Source organism: Chiloscyllium plagiosum, unplaced genomic scaffold (assembly GCF_037043375.1).
Source record: "Chiloscyllium plagiosum isolate Xiang-an unplaced genomic scaffold, Cpla_swu_hap1 HiC_scaffold_8, whole genome shotgun sequence".
In the NCBI taxonomy this organism is placed as follows: Eukaryota; Metazoa; Chordata; class Chondrichthyes; order Orectolobiformes; family Hemiscylliidae; genus Chiloscyllium; species Chiloscyllium plagiosum.
In genome coordinates, this window is record NW_028270146.1 from 104,370,455 (window position 1) to 104,393,558 (window position 23,104).

The window sequence follows — 23,104 nt, forward strand, 5'->3', positions numbered from 1 at the left end:
CCAGATTTTAGATCCTCAGGCGAAGGTGTGGGAAGTGGAGGAGATGTACTGGAGAGCATTATCAACTATATGGGAGGGGAAATTGTGGTCCTTGAAGAAGGAACAAAGTGGACAGAACGGTTTCAAGGTACACAGAGGTAAGTTCGGTGGGGCAGGAGCAGGCTGAGACGATGGGTTGACAGGAGGTTTGTGAGATTTAGGTAGGAGGTAGAACTGGTCAGTGCGGGATTCCCGAACTATGAAGTTGGAAGCTGTGAGTGAGCTATCCCCTGAGGTGATGAGATTGTGGATGGTCTGGGAGATGATGGATTGGAGATGGGAAGTGAGTTCATAGTCGCGGGCAGTAGGAGGTGTCTGTGAGTTGATGCCTGGCTTCAGCGGTGTCAAAGTCAGTGCACCCAACTACCACTGTGCTACACCCCCACCCCCCTTGTCTGCTGGTTTGTCCACAAGTTGGCACCTGGCTTCAGAGATGTAGATCTGCAAGTTACATGACCACTTCCATTGAGAAGGAAAAAGGCAGCAGCTATGTGGGTACACCATCGCCTGCAAGTTCTGCCCCAAGCCATTCACTATCTTGACTTGGAAATATATCGCCATTCCTTCACTGTTGCTGTGTCAAAATCCTGGAATTCACTTCCTAAGGGCATTGTGGGTGAACCTGCAGCACTTGGAATGAAATGATTCAAGAAGGCAGCTTAGCATCACCTTTTTAAGGGCAACTGGGGATGTGCAATAAATGCTAGACAGCCAGCAACATCACATCCCACGAGTGCTAAAAGCAGAATATAGAAAACTAGGAAGAAAGTTGAAATGTAGGACTTCAAAGGTAGTTATCTCAGGACTACTACCAGTGCCACGAGCTGGTCAGAACAAAAACAGCAGGATAGATAGATAAACATGTGGCTGAAAAGAAAATGTGACTGGGAGACTGTCAGATTCATGGGACATTCTGGGGAGATGGGACCTGTACAAACTGGACGGGTTATCCCTGGGCAGGACCGGGACTGACGTCCTTGGAGGGTACTTAGTAGTGTGGTGGGGGATGGGAACTAAAGGATAGGGCAGTAGATGCAGAAATTGAGGGAGAGGTAGCAACCAGGTAAAGTGGGCGGCACGGTGGCACAGTGGTTAGCACTGCTGCCTCACAGCGTCAGAGACCTGGGTTCATTTTCTGCTTCAGGTGACTCTCTATGTGGAGTTTGCACATTCTCCCCGTGTCTGTGTGGGTTTCCTCCGGGTGCTCCGGTTTCCTCCCACAGTCCAAAGGTGTGCAGGTTAGGTAAATTGGCCATGTTAAATTTCTTGTAGTGTTAGGTGAAGGGGTAAATGTAGGGGAATGGGTCTGGGTGGGTTGTGCTTCGGCGGGTCGATGTGGGCTTGTTGGGCCGAAGGGCCTGTTTCCATACTGTAAGTAATCTAATCTAATCTAAACATTACTAAGCACAAGAACAAGAACATTATATTACAGTTGTATACGTTGTTGGTAAGGCAACACTTGAGTTTTTGTGTACAGTTTTGGTTATCCTGTTATAGAAAGACATAGTTAAACTGGAAAGAGTGCAAAGAAGATTTATGAGGATGCTGCCAGGACTAGTAGGCCTGAGTATTAGGGGAGAGGTTGGCCAGGATAGGACTTTATTGCTTGGAATGTAGGAGAATGAGGGGTGTCCTTATTGAGTTGTATAAAATCATGAGGAGCATAGGTAGCATTAATGCATATAGTCGATTTCCCAGAGATGGGGTATTAAAAACTAGAGGGCGTAGATTTAGGATGAGAGGGGAAAGATTTAAGAATGACCTGAGCAGCAACAGTGGTGTATATATGGAATGGTCTGCCAGAGAAAGTGGTTGAAACATTTTAAAAACACTTGGATATATACATGGATAGGAATGATTTAGAGGGATATGGATCAAATGCAGGCAATTTAGAACTAGCTGATTTGGCACCATGGTCAGCACGGACCAGTTTGGGCCAAAGGCCCTGTTTCCATGCTGTATTACTCTATGGCTCTATAACAGGCAAGGAAACGCTGCTGAAAAGAGCAAGGGAGGTGGTCTGAAATGCATGTGTTTCAATGCAAGAATAATAATAAGTAAGGTAGGTGAACTCAGAGGTTTAATTAGTACTTGGAACAATGACATTGGTGCGATTACGGAGGCTTGGCTGAAAGAGGGACAGTACTGGCAGTTGAACCTCCCAGGATTGAGATGTTTTAGGTGTGAGAGAAGGGGAGGTAATTTCCCCTATATTAACTGGGACTCACTTTGTGCTAGGGGCTTAGATGGGGTGGAATTTGTAAGGGCCATTCTTGACATAGAAGGTAAACAGTCCAAATGGGGAAGGTGTTATATACCAGATCTGGTTTTGGGAAACGAGCCTGGCCAGATGAATAAAGTTTCAGTGAGACAGCATTTTGGGATTACTGACCATAATACCATGAGTTTTAAGATTCGTGGGGCATTGGGACCGGTTCTGGGGAGGTGGGACGTGTACAAACTGGACGGGTTACACCTGGGCAGGACTGGTGTCCTTGGGAGGGTACTTGGCAGTGTGGCAGGGGGACGGGAACTAGAGGAGTAGGGCAGTAGATGTAGAAAATGAGGGAGACGTAGAAACCAAGGTAAACATTACTAAGCACAAGAACAAGAACATTATATTACAATTGTATACGTTGCTGGTAAGAAAGCACTTGGATTTTTGTGTACAGTTTTGGTCACCCTGTTATAGAACGCCAGAGTTAAACTGGTTAGGGATAACAGCAGTCCTTGTGTGAAGGTTTAAAATTGAGGGAAGGTGAACTACAACAATACTAGGCAGGAATAAGAGAATAGGAGAAAGTGAGGACTGCAGATGCTGGAGATCAGAGCTGAAAAATGTGTTGCTGGAAAAGCGCAGCAAGTCAGGCAGCATCCAAGGAGCAGGAGAATCGACGTTTCGGGCATGAGCCCTTCTTCAGGAATCTGAAGAAGGGCTCATGCCTGAAACGTCGATTCTCCTCCTCCTTGGATGCTGCCTGACCTGCTGCGCTTTTCCAGCAACACATTTTCAGGAATAAGAGGATGTTGATTGGAGGCGGCTGTTTGAGGGTAAATTCACATTGGACATGTGGGAGTATTTCAAACAGCAGTGGATAAGAATTCAGGAGTGGCACTTTCCTCTAACAATGAAGGATAGGTATGGGAAGTTATGTGAACCTTGGATGACCAGGGATGTTATATCCTAGGTCAAAAAGAAAAGGGAAGCATACATAAGGTCTAGGAGGATGGGAAGTGATGAGCCCTTGAAGATTATAAGGAAAGTAGGAAAAAACTTAAACAAGGAAATAGAAGGGTTAAAAGGAGTCATGAAAAATCATTAGTAAACAGGATTAAGGAGAATTCTAAGGCTTTTTATACATATATATTTGCATGCAAGGGGATAGCCAGGGGAAGGGTTGACCCAATCAAGGACAAAGGAGGGAATCTATGTGTGAAGGCAGAAGAGGAAGGTGAGGCCCTAAATGAATACTTTAGGTCAGTATTCACCAAAGAGAACATAGATTATAGAACATTACAGCACAGTACAGGCTCTTCAGCCTTTGATGTTGCGCTGACCTGTGCAACCTATCTGAAGCATATCTATCCGATACTATTCCATTTTCATCCATATGTTTATCCAACAACCATTTAATTGCTCTTAAAGTTGGCGAGTTTACTATTGTTGCAGGCAGTGCATTCCACACCCCTACTACTCTCTGAGTAAACAAACTACCCTTAACATCTGTCCTATATCCATCACCCCTCAGTTTGAAGCTATATCCCCATGTGATAGCCCTCACCATCCAAGGAAAAAGCTCTCACTGTCCACCCTATCTAACCCTCCGATTATCTTATATATCTCAATTAAGACACCTCTCAACCTTCTTCTCTCTAATGAAAATAGACCCAAGTCCCTCAGCCTTTCCTCATAAGACCTTCCCTTCATACCAGGTAAGTCTCCTCTGAAACCAAAAGAGAAAATGCTGGAAAATCTCAGCAGGTCTGGCAGCATCTGTAAGGAGAGAAAAGGGCTGATGTTTCGAGTCTAACTGACCCTTTGTCAAATCTCCTCTGAACCCTTTCCAAAGCTTCCACATCCTTCCTATAATGTGGTGACCAGAACTGTACGCAATACTCCAAGTGCAACCGCACCAGAGTTTTGTACAGCTGCAGCATGACCTCGTGGCTCCGAAACTCAATCCTTCTACCAATAAAAGTTAATACACTGTATGCCTTCTTAAAAACCCTATCAACCTTGGGGGCAACTTTCAGGGATCTATGAACAAGGAATTGGTGGAGGATGATCTCAGGGAAGGGAGAGTTGAATTTCTAAGCCAAGTTGCTACTAAAAAAGGAAGAAGTATTGTGCATCTTAAAAAGTATTAATCACTGAATCCCTACAGTATGGAAGCAGGCCAGTTGGCCCATCAAGTCTACGCCAGCACTCTGAAGACCACACCGACTACCCCATTCCTGTAACTTTGCATTTCCCATAGTTAACTCATCCAACGTACATATCTCATGCAATTTAGCATGGCAAATCCACTTAACCTGCACATCCTTGGACTGTGGGAGGAAACCGGACTACCCAGTGAAAACCCACACAGACTTGGGAAGAATAAGCAAACTCCAAACAGACCCAGTCACCTGAGAGTGATATCAACCGCTGGTCCCTTGATGATGTGAGTCAGCAGTGGTATCCACTGAGCCATCATGTTACCACTGATAAGGTCCTGATGATATCTATCCCAGAATACTGAGGGATGCAACAGAACAAATTACTGGAGCATTGACAGACATGTTTCCATTCTTTTAGGCTACAGCTGAGGTCCCAGAGGACATAGAACAGCCGAAGTTGTTGCACTGCTTAAGAAGGATAGCAGGGATAATCTTGGATGGCTTGTGAACCTCATGTCAGTGGTAGGGCAATTATTGGAAAAGGTTCGAGAAACAAGATCTATATGCATTTAGGAGCAAATGGACTTAATGGCAATGCACAGCTTGGTTCTGGATATAAGTTTGCTCACTGTGAGGATCTAAAATCTGGATTTAAGCTGTTGTCAGGAGCAACCATTTAATACATGCTTTTACTAACTACAAAATGGCTTCTTAATGCAAGTAACATAAAGTAACATAATCAAATGGCTTTTAGGCTGCAAATTAACACTGCTAAAAGCTGCATTCCTGAGCTAACTGCATCAAAGATTAGCAGACAATGCTCCCTTCTCAGTATGGAATTAACCAAGCTAGATAGGACATTACTAACCATCCTAGTTAACCTTGGAGATGCAGGTGCAGAGAGATAGTGTGTAAAACAACATTGGTTTCCGAGAAATATTATTGGGTTAACCTGCTGTCATAATGTAATTTTATTGCACTTTATTGGATTTACTCTGTAATTAAGGCTTTACTATTTCCTAAGAAGCATATAAAAATTGTCTTTGTTTCAAGCTATTTGCACAGTGTCTCCAAGGAACACAGAGCTTTTAACCTCTGTGTTGCTGGTCAACCTGTACCTGGCTGATACTGATTAAAATGTGAAATCTTGCTGAAACAGACTGAACTCCTAGTATTTATTTACTGATCGCGGAACTGAGAGACTCCTCCCGGGGGGCTGAGATCTTCATATGGTGCCGTGACTCGGATTTGATATGGACAGATTGTGGTCAGCAGTGTAAGAGCCTTGAGTCCTCCGCTATTGAGTGTTGAGGAATCGACCAGCCAGACGTGAGTGCTTCATAGTTGTTTGGTTTTCCTCTCATTCAAGTAGTGGTTGACCTGACCCCTTGCTGTCTATTGTCTCAGTTCCGTCTAAAAAGGATCGGTCTTGGCAAGAATAGCTTCCGGGACCCTAAAAATAAAGGGGGGGTAGAAGAAGAAAAAAACAGAGAAAGGAAGGTCGAGGACCTTTAGAAGAGAGAGGTTTGAGAACCTTTACGGAGTCGGGGTATTCATTTAAAAAATAGAAGAAAAAAAAGTTGAGGACTTTTACGGAGTCGGGGACTCCACCTCGGGTCGGGGATCTGAGGACAGAGTTGAGAGGCGGATCCAAATAGGGTCAAGCACCCTAAAAATAAGAGAAAGAGGTCAAGGACCTTCTCAGAGTTGAGAAAATCTGAGTCGGTCGTATTGGCACTGTCTAAATTAATACATAAATTGTTCTGTAAAATAAGAAAGTATTGCGATATTTTATAATGGGAATCTCAAGGGTTTTGGAAAGTCGAGAGAGTTTGCGGAAATCTGTAGATTGTTGTGTGTTGACGGGCTGTTAAATAGTAAAGGTTTTGAGTCAGGACTATAAAAGGGGGGTTGTTTAAAGATGGGTAATCATATCGACAAAACGGAAGATCCAACTTCACCGTTAGTAAAAATATGTGAGAAGTTTCCGAAGAAGTCTGAAAGTCTGCGGAAACTTTCTGGCACCTGAAGCAAAGTAGCAGTGGCCACTAGGTGGCCCTAAAAGTATTCAATTGGTTAAATCAGCCCAGCAATTGATTTGGCAACGGAACATTGGCTCTAAAACAAAGGAATTAATTAGAGTGTGGAGGCAATTCTGTGATGAAAGCCACAAGGAATCAGTTTTGTGCTCATGGCAGGATACTGCACTAAATTGGGAATTTAATTAACTACTGATGGTACCATGAAATCTATTGAGGTCCTCAAAAATGAATGTGCACGAGTTAAACGCCAACAGAAACAAAGGGAAAAGTCACTAGTGACCGGTAAGCAAAAAGAACTGTACAGTTCGATGGTTGGCTTTGGTTTAGGCACGGGAGACCAAATTTAGATTTAGATTCCTACCTATGCCCTGCACCGCCGCCACTTCCACCAACCCTGCCTAACTTGCAAGTGCATCCTAATGCACCCCCAGTTATTCCAGTCCCTGTCGGATCCACAAGTTTAGAGCCCCAAGCACCTCCTGCCCTAACCCCTTCTCCACAGACTCGTGCATATCAAACTGTTGTTCCACCTAATTCTCAAATTCTCGTTGTTTCCCTGCAGCCTACCCCTGTGATCTCTCTGCCTAGTCCTAACCCCGCAAATGTTGCTCCTTCTCCAATTCCCCAGGTTAATGTTGTCATGGGTGACTTTAACTTCCCTAATATTTATTGGAACCTACTTAGTTCAAATAGAGCAGATTTTGTCTGGTGTGTCCAGGAAGAATTCCTTACTCAATATGTAGATAGGCCAGCGAGAGGGGAGACCATATTGGATTTGGTGCTTGGCACTGAACCAGGCCAGGTGTCAGGTCTCTTGGTGGTAAAGCATTTCAGTGATAGTGATTGCAACTCCATGATCTTTACTATAGTCATAAAGAGGGATAGGAGCAGACGTATGGTAAACTATTTAATTGGGGGAGGGGAGATTATAATGTTATTAGGCAGGAACTGGGGCACCTAAATTGGGAACAGATGTTCTCAGGGAAATGCATGGCAGAAGCGTGAAGGTTGTCTAGGGAGGACTTGCTGGTAGTGCTGGATAGGATTGTCCCACTGAGGCAAGGAAGGGATGGAAGGCTGAAAGAACACTGGATGACAAGGGATGTGGAACATCTAGTCAAGAGGAAGAAGGAAGCTTACTTAAGGTTGAGGAGGCAAAGATCAGACAGGGCTCTAGAGAGTTACAAGGTAGCCAGGAAGGAACTGAAGAATATACTTAGGAGAGCTAGAAGGGGACAAGAAAAAGCTTTAGCGGGTAGGATGAAGGAAAACTCTAAGGCGTTCTACACGTATGTGAAGAACAAGATGATGGCCAGAGTGAGGGTAGGGTCGATCAGGGAGAGTGGAGGGAACTTATGCCTGGAGTTGGAGGAAGTAGGTGAGGTCCTGAAGGAATAATTGGTTTCAGCATTCGCTACTGAGAGGGGCCTTGACATTTGTGAAGATAGCATTAAACAGGGTGATATGCTCGAACAGGTTGCTGTTAAGAAGGAGGATGTGCTGAAAATTTTGAAAAACATATGCTTAGACAAGTCCCTGGGCCAGAAGGGATATACCCAAGGTTACTACAGGAAGGAAGGGAAGAGACTGCTTGCCTTTGGCCATGTTCTTTGCATCCTCACTGTCCACTGGAGTACAGCCAAATGATTGGAGGGTCGCAAATGTTATTCCCTTGTTCAAGAAAGGGAACAGGGATAATCCTGGGAGTTACAGACCAGTTAGTCTTACATCTGTGGTCAGCAAATTATTGCATGGGATTCTGAGAGACAGGATTTGTGATTAATTGGAAAATCATAGTTTGATTACAGATAGTCAGGATGGCTTTGTGAGAAACAGGCCATGCCTCACAAGCCTTACTTAATTCTTTGAGTATGTGACAAAAGACATTAATGAAGATAGAGCAGTGGATGTGGTGTGTGGTAGGCTCGTTCAGAAAATAAGGAGGCATGGGATGCAGAGAAATTTCGCAATCCAGATTGGCTGGCCCGTAGATGACAGAGGGTGGTAGTAGATGGAAAGTATTCAGCCTGGAACTCGGTGACCAGCAGTGTTCCATAGGGATCTGTTCTGGGACCACTGCTCTTTGTGATTTTTATAAAAGACTTGGATGAGGAAGTGAAAGGGTGGGTTAGTAAGTTTGCTGATGACACGAAGTTTGATGGAGTTGTGGATAGTGTGGAGGGCTGCTGTAGGTTGTAACGGGACATTGACAGGATGCAGAACTGGGCTGATAAGTGGCAGATCGAGTACAACCGGAAAAGTGTGAAGTAATTCATTTTGGAAGGTTGACTTTGAATACAGGGTTAAAGGCAGGATTCTTGGCAGTGTAGAGAAACAGAGGGATCTTGGAGTCTAGGTCCATAGATCACTCAAAGTTGCTACCAATGTTGTTAGGGTTGTTAAGAAGATGTAAGGTGTGTTGGTTTTCATTAGCTGGGAGATTGAGTTTAAGAGCTGTGAAGTTATGCTGCATTTCTTGAACCTTGGTTCGAACACACTTGGAATATTGTGTTCAGTTCTGGTCACTTCATTATAGGAAGGATGTGGAAGCTTCAGAGAGGGTGTGAAGGGGATTTATCAGGATGCTACCTGGACTGGAGGGCATGCCTTAAGAAAGGTTGAGGGAGCTACAGCTTTTCTCATTGGATCAAAGAAAGGTGAGAGGTGACTTGATAGAGGTGTGCAATATGATGAGGCATAGATAGAATGAATAGTCAGAGACTTTTTACCAAGGCAGAAAAGGCTATTACAAGGAGCATAATTTTAAGGTAACTGGAGGAAGGTTTAGGGGAGATGTCAGACGTCGGTTCTTTACACAGAGAGTGGTGGGTGCGTGGAATGCACTGCCAATGGTGGTAGGAAAGTCAGATTGGGTTAGGGACATTTAAACAACTCTTGGATCTGCACATGGATGATACTAAAATGAAGCTTAGTTTGATCTTACAGTAGGATTAAAGGTCGGCACAACATCGAGGGCCAAAGGGCCTGTACTGTGCTATACTGTTCTCTGTTCAACTTCCTGAGCCTGCAGCAGCTCCCTGCTGGGTGAACTCTTGTCTCACCGCGACTGCACTCACATAGTGAAATCAAATAACTCTTCAGATGTGGTGGAGAGCAATGGGCTATTTTAAGTTTTTTGTGCAACCTAATGGAAATGAATGAGCGAACAGAAGAACAGTTCACATTGTCCATATATGTACTTTAAACATCAACAAATGAGTAAAGGACAAAGTGGCTTTGGTCAGGTTTAACACACTTACAGATCTCCTCGTGTCAGAGTGGCTGCTGCTGTTTTCTTCAACTTCCCAACTGATCCTTCAAACTGCAAAGTACAAAAGCAAAACAAAATAGAGCAGAATACAAATGTCTCCTTTTGTTTAAGAGTGAATTGACTTCCCAGAATTTGCAGACTAGGTTTTCAACAGATTTACAACAGTAACTGTATAATCCAGAGATAAAATAAAGGTTGTAAGAAGTTCCCAACCAATGATAACATACTAACCAATGCTGAGTGGAGATGCTGATTTGCTGTTGATGTGATGTGAGCAATTCCTTTCCCAATCATTTGGATTTGGATTGAACCCTTACTTAGGGTGACATTCAGGCCTGTGAGGTTGCTGATCATACTGGATGTTGTCTGAAGAATGAACAATAAAAATCACACCATTAGAAGATGGTACAAGTTTGAACAATAAACTGTTACAAAAAACAATGGTTGTTTTAAAAATAAATGGTCAGTCGCACCAATGTTTGCTGATGATTGTACAACACTCAGCAACACTCATGAACTGAGCAGACACTGGATGGCCAATTAGGTTATTAATTAATCTGTCAATGCTTGAAAACACCACACTCTTCAAACGGGGAATAGACCACAAACAAACTCAAAGCTCATTAACTCTCCTGATGTACTCCATGTAACCCTTTTTCGTTCAGGTCTGTCTGTTAAAACTTGTATATTGCCTCTTGCAATTTAATTCCCTCTTGTGAAAACCTTTTAGGTTCTTTTAAAATGCATTAACAGGATACAGGGATCACTGGCAAGACCAGCATCTGTTGCCTATCTCTAACCTCCCAATGGACTGAGAGGCTTGCTCGGTCATTTCAGAGGGAGTTAACAGTCAATCACATTTCTGTGGGTCTGGAGTCATAAATGCCAGACCAGGTGAGACCTCCCTCCCTGAAGGGTTTTTGTGTGGAGTGAATGGAATTGGCTAATCTATGATGCTGAGGGCCTCTGAGGTCCACTTGATACTTTTGGCTGTAAGATGTTTGCACTCATATTTCGGTAACCTTCACTTGAAACAAGCATCTCCTAATCTCTCTCATCACCCTCAGTAACATTTTAACTTTATAACTCCTCTTTGTTGTTTAGACCAGGCCAGACCCTCTCAAAACATTTCAAGAAAGTAGCCAATTTGCTGGTTGTTTTAAGCAGGTGTAACGTGGATATTCCAGGAGTGACGCAGCTGGTCAAACCACTTAGTTTTAAACAAACAGAATTTATTCATAAGATTAGTGAATGAAACAGAGAACAGTATACAGAATCACTTAACCTATCCAAAATCCTAACAGATTTTTATACCAATTTAATAATGCTGTTCCCAATACTTGCATCAATCCCCATAAATACCTCTTTGCATAAAACACGGTCTTACAGGAGAGATATCAGAGGGGTGGCAGCATGGAACACCCTCTTCTATAAAGCTGTTTCTTGGACCAGCAGCCTCAAACTGCCTGACTGCTTTCAGTGAATAGCCAGACTGCCAAAAAACCAAATCAATTCATTCCTGATGAAGGGCTTATGCCCGAAACATTGATCCTCCTGCTCCTTAGATGCTGCCTGACCTGCTGCGCTTTTCCAGCACCACATTCTCGACCCAAAAGCCAAATCAAACCAGAGAAAAGCTGAGTTGGGAGAACTGGCCACTCGTCTTTCATCATATAAGTGCTTTTTAAAAAAAATGAAAGCCTTTTGCCTGAGGCAATAGCTGTTGGCTAAAATCAAATTTGGCCTAAAACTCATCCAAGCCAGACATTTTGGAATCACTGTTTTTATGACTGCTCTGAAAAAAAAAGCAAAGGACAGTGTGTTGCCTTGTTAAAGGAGAAGCATCATCACATCGTAAACCGGTGTTCATCACAAGGTTGGGACTCGATTAGAACTCCATATCATTTAGAGAAAGTAACCCCTGCTTCACTGTCCCTGCTCCAGTGTGAATAATGTCACTATCTCCAGCCTACCTTCTTCCCTGCAGACTTCTATCACTTGTAAATCCGCAAGTCATACTCTCTGTGCTTTCATATCCTTTCTACAAAGTGCCATCAAGAACTATACACAGCACACCAGTAGTGAACCATGTCATTTTCAATACAATAAGTTTCAACACAAATGTGTTTTTTTCTTTCTTTTTGTGCACTTCTATAATATTCAATGTAAAAAAAGCACCTTTTTATGCTCACATGTCTGTACTTGCATATTTGGGGAATAATTTGAGACATTCAAGAGATCATTGGATGGTTATTTGAACTGGAACAGTATGTAGAGATCTGGAGATAAGGAGATTGGCACTGTGTAATTAAACCAGAGCAGTCACGATGGGTTTACAGGCACCTATGGCTACATTTTGCACCATATCAGCTCTGTAGGTCTGTGATGTACAGCAAACCTTTTATTATCCAGTAACTATGGCACCAGGAATGTGCTGGTTGATCAAATATTCCAGATTATCAAGAAGTCCACATAATCAAGGTAAAAATACACACTAAATAATAGAAACATGATGCAGGAGGTATACACATCACTGTTATACCTGATTTATGGCATAAATCACTTCAATAATAATGCAACTTTGCCTTAAATAAAACTTCCTGGGAGGGAGCCTTCTCACTTGCAACCTTGGACATCACGGTAGTTCACAGTATTTGAGGAGAAATTGACTCAACAGTGAATCAACTGTTGATATTTTGTGTGGCCATTCAATTGAACAAGTATATATACATTAAGTAAATAAATTAAATAATTATAATTATTAGACAGAATAATACAGTAAACTTCATGGTATTTGAACTATATAATGTTTGCCGGTTCATAAGGTGCCAGTTAAACCAAAGCTTGCTGCGTTTAAATCGAATGTGTTTACCCTTCTTCCCTTCAATGTGTGTAGACCAATTCTTTTCTTCATTTTGCTGATTTTCCTCTTGAAATAGACCCATTATGGTCCCCAATATATGTCATAATTAACAACAATTTATTTATTTAGCACCTTTGATGAAACAGAATATCCGAAAGTGCTTCACTGGTGCATTGTAAAACATAGTCAAGCACTAAGCCAGGTAAGGAGATAATATGGTTAAAACAATAAGCTTGGTCAAAAAGTCTTACACGCTGAAAATGTGTTGCTGGAAAAGCGCAGCAGGTCAGGCAGCATCCAGGGAACAGGAGAATCGACGTTTCGGGCATAAGCCCTTCGATTCTCCTGTTCCCTGGATGCTGCCTGACCTGCTGCACTTTTCCAGCAACACATTTTCAGCTCTGATCTCCAGCATCTGCAGACCTCACTTTCTGCCCATACTACTGGCCAATCCCCTGTTGACATTGGTAACCATGCTGCTGATGAGGCTGCAAAACAGGTCTCTCGCAATCGTCTTAAGATTGTGCCTAAAATGGTGAGCCAGACTGAAAGCTCTGACAAGGATGGGTCTACCTTGGGTAAACTGACGCCAATCATTCAAGATGTTGTTACCTTACAGAGGGACACCTCTGATTCTGAAAGGCAGTTGTGGTCCAAACCCAGCTGCTATTGTAATCCTGTTACTAAACTATGGACCACTCCAGCTGGACAGATTTGTACGTCTGATGCTCTTGCTCTATGGGTAGTCGATTGTCTTCACAATGCTACACACTGTGGTGCTCGTTTGACATCTGACCTCACTTTCTCCAAAAAGTCTTACAATTTGGAAGACAGGTCAACTGACAGTGGGTGCAGGGAGGGTGCAGGAGCTTACAGCACATGGCAGAGCAATTAAAAATCATGCCTGCATGAGATAATTTTAGATATCTTCAAGGGTTGTGGGGCTGTAGGAGATCTTAGAGATAGGTAAAGGTGAAGTCCTGGAAGAATTTGAAAGAAGAGGGTGTGAAGACTTGTCTGGAGCTGGCACAGATTAGCACAGAGAAAGACATGGTGTGATTGAAGACATGGGCAGCAGAGTTTTGGATGTCCCCTTGTGTATATAGAGAGTAGAATATGAGACAGCAGCCAGGAGAGTGCTTGAATAATTGAGTCTACAAATAAAAATGCCCTGGATGAGGACTTCAGCAGCAGATGAGCTGAGACAGAGCTGCAGTTGGACAACTTTACAGACCGGGAATCTCAGTGTTTGTGCGAATATGAAGCTGTCTTGGGTCAAATATGGATATCAAGATTGTGAATAAAACTAGTTTATTCTCAAGCTGTTGCCAGAGTGTGGAGCAAGGGCCAAAACGAATGGTTTTACACTTCCGAGTATTTAATGGAAGTAAATTATTGCTCATCAAGAACTGGATATTACAGAGTCCGATCATTTAGTGACAAGGGAAGAGTGGAGAGAACCGATGCTAAGATAGAACTGGATGTTGCCAGCATACATGTGAAAACTAATATTGTGCTATCAGATGATGTAACTGAGGGAGAGTGAAGTAGATAGAGGGAACCTTGAATCCGGAATCATTAAGGTTAATCCCACAATGAAATGTCTCACATTCAGCACACACTAGGTGCAGATTTCTTCTTTATATTAATTCTTAGGGAAGTAGGCGTCATTGGCTGGACTAGCATTTCTTGCTCATCCTCAATGACCATTGAGACAGTGGTGGTAAGCCGCCATCTTGAATCATTGCAGTTCACGGATACCATCACACCATTGCATTACCAAGACTAAACCCTCTTCAAACATTTCCCCTTAACTATAGCATTATAGAATCCAGATAGAGACCATTGTATGCATACTGGCTGTGAGCTAATGCAATTCAAGACTCATACCACTGGCCCACTCACCCAGCAATCTGGTATTCTCCTCTAAGGAGGGTATTGGGTGTAAAAGCTGCTAGAGTGAAGTCCTGTTTGGACTAGGCATTTATCACTAATTCATGTTTTCTAACTGCCATTAGTTAAAATAACTGCCTTGTGATAACCAGTTATTTCCTTGTTAAGGATAGAAATTTTTGGGGGGTGGGGGGGATGTTATCTTTTAAGATAAGTTTATCAGACAGGCAAATTGGAGATTTTGAATAGTTTAATTATACCTTTTCACATTTGTGCCGAATAGTAGGGTTTGATTTCTAGCATATGGTAAGTCATGATGTAAGTGCATGGGATACACTAAAATGTGTAATAGATGTTTAATATTGTAGCTGTATAATGCACCACTTAGGCCATAGCAACACTACGTGCTGTATCTGAAATATGTGATTACACCATGGAGGGTACTGAAATGACATGTGGCAATGCTGCTTGGGTTGGAGAATTTTACACAAGAGGAAAGATTGGATAGGGTTCAGTTGTTTAATCTGAAATAGTGAAGGCTGAAGGGAGTTTGAATTGATGAATATAAAATTGGAGGGTTCTCGACTAAGTGGGTTCAAATCACTTTGGTTGAGAGGCCTGAACCCACAGCACAGATTTATGGCAAGAGGGTGAGAGGGGGTTTGGAAGAATTTCTTCTACCTAAAAGGTAGTCAGGGTCTGGAATTCACTGAATGGAAGAATGGTTGAGATGGAACCCCTCATCATATTGAATCAGTCCTTGGATATCCAAATGAAATACAGTCACCTTCAGAACTACAGGCGAGCAACTGGAATGGAAGATCGGTCCAGAGAGACTTTTGTCAGCTAGCATGGGCTCAATAGACTGATTGGCCTCTTTTCATGCCTCACATTTTATGATCTCTACATTTTAATTAGACTTTCAACTTCTCTTTTTTTTTCAAAACATGGGAAATAGGAACAGGAACGGGGAGAGATAAAAGCCTAGTGATATTATCACTATAATAATAATCCAGAAACTCAGCTAATGTTCTGGGTTGAAATCTGCCATGGAAGATGGGATTTAAAATCAATAAAGAATCTGTTTCCTGTCAGCTAACCAATTCTCAATCCATGCCAGTATATTATCACCAGTTCCGTGTGCTTTGATTTTCTGCATTACAATAATCTTTTGTGGGACTTTCTTAAAAGCTTTCTGAAAATCCAAAACACCACATTTACTGATTTGCCCTCATCTATTCTGCACCATACGTCCTCAAAAGTCTCCAGTGAGTTGTCAAATGCTACTTTCTTTTTATAAATCCATATCCTAAGTGTCCAGTTATTATATCCATAGATGTTCCCTCCTTCTGATGGTCTGCCATTTCCAGTTTTCTCCCTCCTTCCTATATTAAATGGTAGAGTTACATTTTCCACTGTTCAATCTGCAGGGATTGTTCCAGAATCTACAGAAATTTGGAAGATGATAACCAACACATCCACTATTTCCATGGTCACTTCCTTTAGTATCTTTATGAGTACCATTAATTTCTCCAGCAGTATTTTGTAATCATATCAATCTCCTTCAATTCTTCCTTCCCAATATACACTTGCCTCTCCAGCATTTCAAGGAAATTTTCTGTGTCCTCTTCTGTGAACTAAAGTAGTTGTTTTATTGCTCTGTCATTTCTTTGTTCTCTATTATCAATTCACCCCTATTCAAGATTGTACGGGACTCAACATTTGTTTGCACTAATCTTTTTCTTTTTAGGTAAAGGGAGAGGCTGAATAGGCTGGGGCTGTTTTCCCTGGAGTGTCAGAGGCTGAGGGGTGGCCTTATGGAAGATTAGAAAATCATGAGGGGCATGGATAGGATAAACAGACAACATCTTTTCCCTGGGGTGGGGGAGTCCAGCACCAGAGAGCATAGGTTCAGAGTGAGAGGGGAAAGATATAAAAGAGACCCAAGGGGGAACTTTCTCACACAGTGCATGTATAGAGTGAGCTGCCAGAGGAAGTGGTGGAGGCTGGAACAATTACTGCATTTAAAAGGCATCTAGATGGGTACATGAATAGGAAGGGTTTAGAGGGATATGGGCCAGGTGCTGGCAGGTTAGATTAGATTGGGATATCTGGTCGGCATGGACGAGTTGGACCAAGGGGTCTGTTTCCATGTTGTACATCTCTATGACTCTATGACACGCATATGGAACCTCTTGGAGTGATTTTATATTGTGAGTTTACTCTCATTTTAAGACTTTTTATACATATATTTATTGAAAAAAGGGTTATTTTTAATATTACAACAAATCCAAATCATTACAATTCAAAAAAGTACAAAGAAAAAGCACAGAATATAAGGGCCAACTAAATACATAAATAAATAATAACTAACAATTAATTAATAAATAATAATACGGCTCAGCGAGACAAAACAATAGCTCTCGACAATCGAGAGCATTAATTTATTCATATTCATATGTTTGTAATTCTTCCTCTCTGGGTGTTAAATTCATTAAACACAATTGTTATGACTATATAAAAGCCCTTATTAGTGTGGCAGACAAGTCTGTGCCCAGGTAATCCAAAAAGGGTTGCCATGTTGTATGGAAATTCTCACTATACCGGTAAGAAAATCCAAAAGGATACGCTCCATGATTAGTTTATGCCAGCCCGTAAAACAGGGGGATTTTCAGACACCCATCCTAGCAGAATGATTTTTCTTGCGCAAAAAGTAAGGATATTGAAAAGTTTTTTTTTATGCGCATCTAAAGGCAGTACACTAGCCAGGTCAGGAAGAAGAGAGACTAGGTCCTTCTCCACCTTTGTCCCCAGGATCCTCTCCATTTCATCAACCACAGCGCTCCAGTATGTCCGGACCAGAGGCAGGACCAGAGACAATGAGTGAGAGTACCCGTACTCATTTTGTACTTGGGACATGTTGAAGATACTCCCGTTTTAAATTTTGAGAGATGATCTGGAGCCTTGTGGAGAATCTTCAACTGCAAGGCCAGGGTCCGATTGCAAATTGAGATCTTTTTGACATTTTCCCAAATATCATTTGGGCGGCACGGTGGCACAGTAGTTAGCACTGCTGCCTCACAGCGCCAGAGACCTGGGTTCAATTCCCGACTCAGGCGACTGACTGTGTGGAGTTTGCACATTCTCCCCATGTCTGCGTGGGTTTCCTCCGGGTGCTCCGGTTTCCTCCCACACTCCAAAGATGTGCAGGTTAGGTGAATTGGCCATGCTAAATTGCCCGTAGTGTTAGGTAAGGGGTAAATGTAGGGGTCTGGGTGGGTTGCGCTTCGGCGGGTCGGTGTGGACTTGTTGGGCCGAAGGGCCTGTTTCCACACTGTATGTAATCTAAAAAAAAATTCTCCCCACATCTCAGAGGAGATCTCAACACCCAGCTCTCTCTCCTACACCTTACAAAGCCACTCGGCCTCATCCAAGGAGCTGTCCCCCAAAAGGTGATAAAGAGTGCTAACAGAAAGTGTGTCCTGAGCACTGAGCATCCTCTTCTCCATGTCGGGAGTCAGTTAGAAGTTTAGTTCTTTTTTGAATGAAGTCCCTGATTTGAAAAAAGCAGAAGAGGCATCTGCTAGGTAGATTGTACTTGCGAGCTAACTGGTCAAAAGACATCAGTATGTCTCCCTCAAACACACTCCTAACTACCCAGAGTTTGAACCCAGAGGCCATCATCCCTGGTCAAAAACCCAGCATGCCAATTACAGGCATAAGAAATAATGTTTTAGCAATATTGCCTTCACTTTGCTGCATTGCCCTCCATGCTGTAACAGTACTGATGACTATTGGATTTTGGCAATATTCCTTAACTGTCCTCATTTTGTCCAGGAACATCAAGCTAGTAAGAGGGCACCCTGCCTGAGAAGTTTTGATATCTAACCATATTGAAAGTGGACCCCCATGGGCTCAATCACTCACGTAAGATAACAGCGAATTTAACTGATAGTTTTTATATCTGGGAGGTCCACACCTTCCAATCTGTGGTGCAGTTGTAATTTAGTTAATTTAATAAGGGGTTGCTTATGATACCAGATGAAAGAAATGAACCAATTGTTCATTTTCCTGAATGTTTGCCTCGTGAAGATCAAAGGGAGCATTCACATAGCATACAATAAGCGGAGGAGAATGTTTATTTTAATGAGGGCTATCCAACCGAGCCAAGAAATAGGAAGTGCCTCCCACCTTCACTGGTCCTGTTTGATTTTGTCAAATAAATGGGCAAAATTAGCTTTAAACAGTCGATCAAAAATGGGAGTAATGAATAGACATAAATAAAGAAAACCTTCCCGTGACCATTTAAAGGGAAATCGGGATTCACCCTCGAAACCAGGCACTTTCGGGACACCACCCATAGGCATGGCCTCTGATTCTGCAAAGTTGATCTTGTAACCCATAAAAATGCCAAACAAATTGACGCATTGTATCCGATGAGGTACCGAAACTCCTGGATTTGGCAAAAAGGTAAGGATATCATCCATATACAATGTAATCTTGTGTGACTTTGACCCCACTTCTGCAGCAGATATGTTGGAACCCAACGAATGGTCTTCGCTAGCGGTTCAGTCACCAATATAAAGAGCAATAGTGAGAGTTGTCCTGACGACTACCCCTGAGGATATTAAAATTGCTTGACTGCACACCATCGGTAAGAACCGCAGCAAGAGGGTCACTGTAAAGAATCTTCACACATCTGATAAAGGCTTCACCCAGGCCAAACTGCAATAAACAATAAAAACGATACGGCCACTCAACCCTATCAAATGCCTTCTCTGTACCAAGAGAGATCACTAATCCCTGGACAGACTGTTGTTGACACGCTTGGATCACTCTGAGTAACTTCCTAACATTATTAAATGATCTGCGGCACTTTATAAAGCCTGTCTGGTCCTCTTTAATAATGGAAGGCAACACAGTTTCTAGCCTTAGTGTAAAAGTCTTAGAGAGGATTTTGTAATCAACGTTGAAAAGTGAGATGGGCTTTTCGGAAGCACAGTTCTCCTGGGCCTTCCCTTTTTTAAGAATAAGAGAGATATTGACCTCTCTTAAGGATGGCAGAAGACAGACATGACTATATGAATCATTGAACATGCTGAGCATCAGTCCTGACAGTATGTTTATAAATCCTTTACAAAATTCACTGGGACGTTTGTCAGTACCAGGCACCTTTCTGCACTGAAGCTCCTGCACCACTTGCACTGATAATGGGGCATTAAGGAAAGACTCTTGTTTGGAGGTTACACCTGGGAGATCCAGATTCTTGAGAAAAGACTCCAGCCTAACCAGCTCATCCTCAACTTTCAGACTGGTATAATTCGGAGTAAAATCTCCAAAATGCCGTGTTAATCCTTTTAGAATCACAGGTTAGGTTTCCAGCACCTTCCCTGATCGAAGTGATGACTTGGGGGCGGGGGGCTCTTTTTCCTGGCAAGAAACGCTAAGTACTTGCCTGGTTTATCATCATGCTCAAACAACCTTTGTTTTGCAAAAGTAAGCTCCTTCTTAGTTGTTTGTGTAAGCATGGAGTTCAGTGTGGATCGAAGTGCTTAGCCAACGAGGGCCATTTTAAAGTAATGCCTTCTTTGCTGCCTTCAGCCATGTTTCGAGCAGATGTTGCTGCTCACTGTTCTGCCGCTTCTTACTGGCAGAGTAGGAAATAGCTAAATCCCTAGCCTAAGCTTTAGCAGTTTTCCAGAAAATGGATGGATTACTGGCCGAGCCTGAATTAATATCTAGGAATGCCCTGAATTCACTGGAGAAATACTGAACAAACGTACTATCCTTAAGGATGAAGGGATCCATTCACCAGTATCCTGAACCTACTACAGTGTCCTTACTCTTGACCAATAAGTACACTGGAGTGTGATCAGAGATAGTAATATTCCCAATTGTACAGGATGTCACCGAGTCCAAATGTGCTGCAGGGTTCAAAAAGAGATCAATCCTGGTGTGACACCCATGCGGATTGGAGAAGAAATAAAATCCCTGCCTGCAGGGTGGGTATGCCTCCAGACTTCCACCAACCCTAGTTCAACACACAAATCCTCCAACTGCTTACATTGTAAAGAGAGTATCGGGGGGCCTTTGGGAAATCTGTCTACCATAGGATCCATAAAACAATTACAACCCCCCTCATGATAATATGCTGAGATACAAGACTAATCAGCTTAGAGAATGCATCTACCAGAAATTTGAAGGGATGAGCTAGGGAGCAGTAAACATTTAAAATACCATATTCTTCTCCATTTATCATGGTTTTAAAGATTACGAACCTCCCGTATGTGTTTTTAACATGCTCTATTAACTTAAACGGGAGATTCCTCCTGACATGTATGGCCACCCCCTACTCCTAATATTAAAATATGAGAAATAATCCGATCATAACCACTCTGCTGCAATTTCAAATGTCCCTTATCATCCAGATGCGTCTCTTGCAATAAGACAATATCCATCCTTTCCTTTGTAAGACTGGAGAGTACCTTTTTCCTCTAACTGGCGAGTGGCTCCCCTTAATATTCCAGGCACACCATTTAGGCACACCAAAGCCGTTGCATTCTGTAGCAACATTTAGACTCCAGAAATGTTGAAGTCAAATTACAACTCGCTGACCCTCATTGAAAGAAAATCCACAGACCGCAACAACTACAAAAACTAAAACAGCTACAACTAACAAATCTACAAAACTTTCACAAAAACTATGTACAACAAAAAACAACTGCATGTAAAGTGTCAATTTATCCCCCGCTCAGAGTGGGCACCTACACACCCCAAGACCCTGTTTCCCACTCCGTTGCCAATATGGCAATCAAGGTAGTTAAATACCAGAACCCGGCTTAAACTGCCCGTCCATAGGTATCTTGCCATCCCAACCATCTTCTTAACTCCTCCTGGCTGGGGCTGCACCACAAACACAGGCAGAAAAAGGGAAAATAAAAAAAAAGAATAGTAATGTGAACAAAGGTGTTAAAAGTAAATACCCGATTCATTCCCGGTATAGCTTAACTTAGAAGCTAGAAGTGAATATTCTGTCCATTCCCGAGTGTAATTGAACGCAGATTATTACCAACAAGAAAGAAAACCCCAACTAGACTTCCTTTAAGAAGAACTGACCCAAACAACGCTATTACCTGTACCTATTAAATTTTCTAGTCTAAGTTAGTGTGCCCACAAAGTTTCTTGCTTTCTCTGGTCAGTGAAGTAAGTGTACAGATCCATTAAAGGTAAGCCTAAACACTGCTGGATATCTTAGAGAGTACTGGATCCCAAGCTCTCTTAATCTTTTCTTGATGCCAATGTAGGATTTCTTTTTCCAGATCACCGCTGCCGAGAAGTCCTGAAAAAACGTGATCCTGGAGCCCTCGCAAACCAAAGCCCCTGGATCCTTCCCTTGGGTTGTGAAAACTTCCATGACACTTTGTTTAACTCGATAATTGTGGAACCGCACCAGGATAGAGCTCTTTTAATTTTCATTTTTCCCATTTTAGCTTCCAAGCTAAGGAATTCTGGCAGCCACTTCGCAAAGAATTCCATTGACTGCTCAACAATTTTTCCCTTGGCAGACCAACAATACCAAGATTCTTCCTTCTGCCCCTATTCTCAAGATCATCAACATGATCGAGTAGACCACGGACCTGCATTTCCAGGGCTTTGATCTTATCCTTAGAAAAGTCAATCTTGGCCTCCAGCACTGTGACTCGGCGTTCGACCTCGTCTGACCTTATCCCGAGGTCACCCAGCTGTGCTCATCCTTCTGAAACATAGCAGATATCAGGGCCAGCTTTTCCTTGATCTGCTTTCCTGGCATCTTGCAAGACTTTGTGAGCTCTGCAACCAAGGCCTGGTAAGTAATCAGGTCCAATGCGCCAATGAGTTGGGTTGCGGCCCCAGCCTCCGGTGAGCTCCTTTCTTTCTTTGGCATTTCCTCGCGACGGGAATGAAGGTAAGTAAGACTTTAAGGTTCTACGGCTCTTTAACAGACTTTGTATGTAGAAATGACTTGACTGGGTGGGCTGCAGCTCTGCCTCGCCTGTGTTGTAGTGCAAAGTCCAGCAAAGCTATCATTTCAGATTGCTGCCATCTTGGAACTCCCATTTTTTTCCCTCTTAATCAACTTCTTGAGCCTTCTTTGCTAAATTCTACACTGCTTCCAAACCTGAGGTTTGCTACATTCTCTAGTAAATTGATATGGCTCCTCTCTGAAGTTAGTATTACCTTCAATTTATTTTGTTAGTCATAGTTGAGCACTTCTCTTTTTCTGTTCTTTTGTCTAAAAGGAATGCACAGGTCATTCTGCAATAACGCGACAGTTGTGTTCCTCTGCAACCTCGTGCTATGGAAAAATGCTACCAAAAATTGCACTGTAGAAGATCGCTAATAGAAAATTGCAATACCCGTTCGGTAGATGGTTCGCGTTATCCAAACAATGCCCACAGTTTGTCAATCACGATATAGCCAATTCGTGCTGACGAAATGCATATTATAGCAAAACAACTGTCCAGCTATTGCAATGCATGCATTCAATTCCTAGACACTAACCATTGCCTATACAGTGTCGCGCCTTTCAATGAAGTTACCCAATATATAGCAGCCAACTCACCCCTCACATCTTTG

The 23,104-nt window shown here is 42.6% G+C and overlaps 1 protein-coding gene across 3 annotated transcripts in view; it reads right to left on the reverse strand.

The window, feature by feature from the left end:
* The window catches only part of LOC122553895 (BRD4-interacting chromatin-remodeling complex-associated protein-like), a 95,768-nt gene that overhangs the window by 26,339 nt on the left and 46,325 nt on the right, over positions 1-23,104 (reverse strand). For all 3 annotated transcript variants that reach the window (XM_087990202.1, XM_043698385.2, XM_043698384.2), the window contains 2 exons: positions 9,964-10,098; positions 9,722-9,783 (listed from right to left, as the gene is read on the reverse strand). In XM_087990202.1, coding sequence (XP_087846328.1) covers positions 9,722-9,783; positions 9,964-10,098 — 197 coding nt within the window. The remainder of the gene's footprint in view (positions 1-9,721; positions 9,784-9,963; positions 10,099-23,104) is intronic.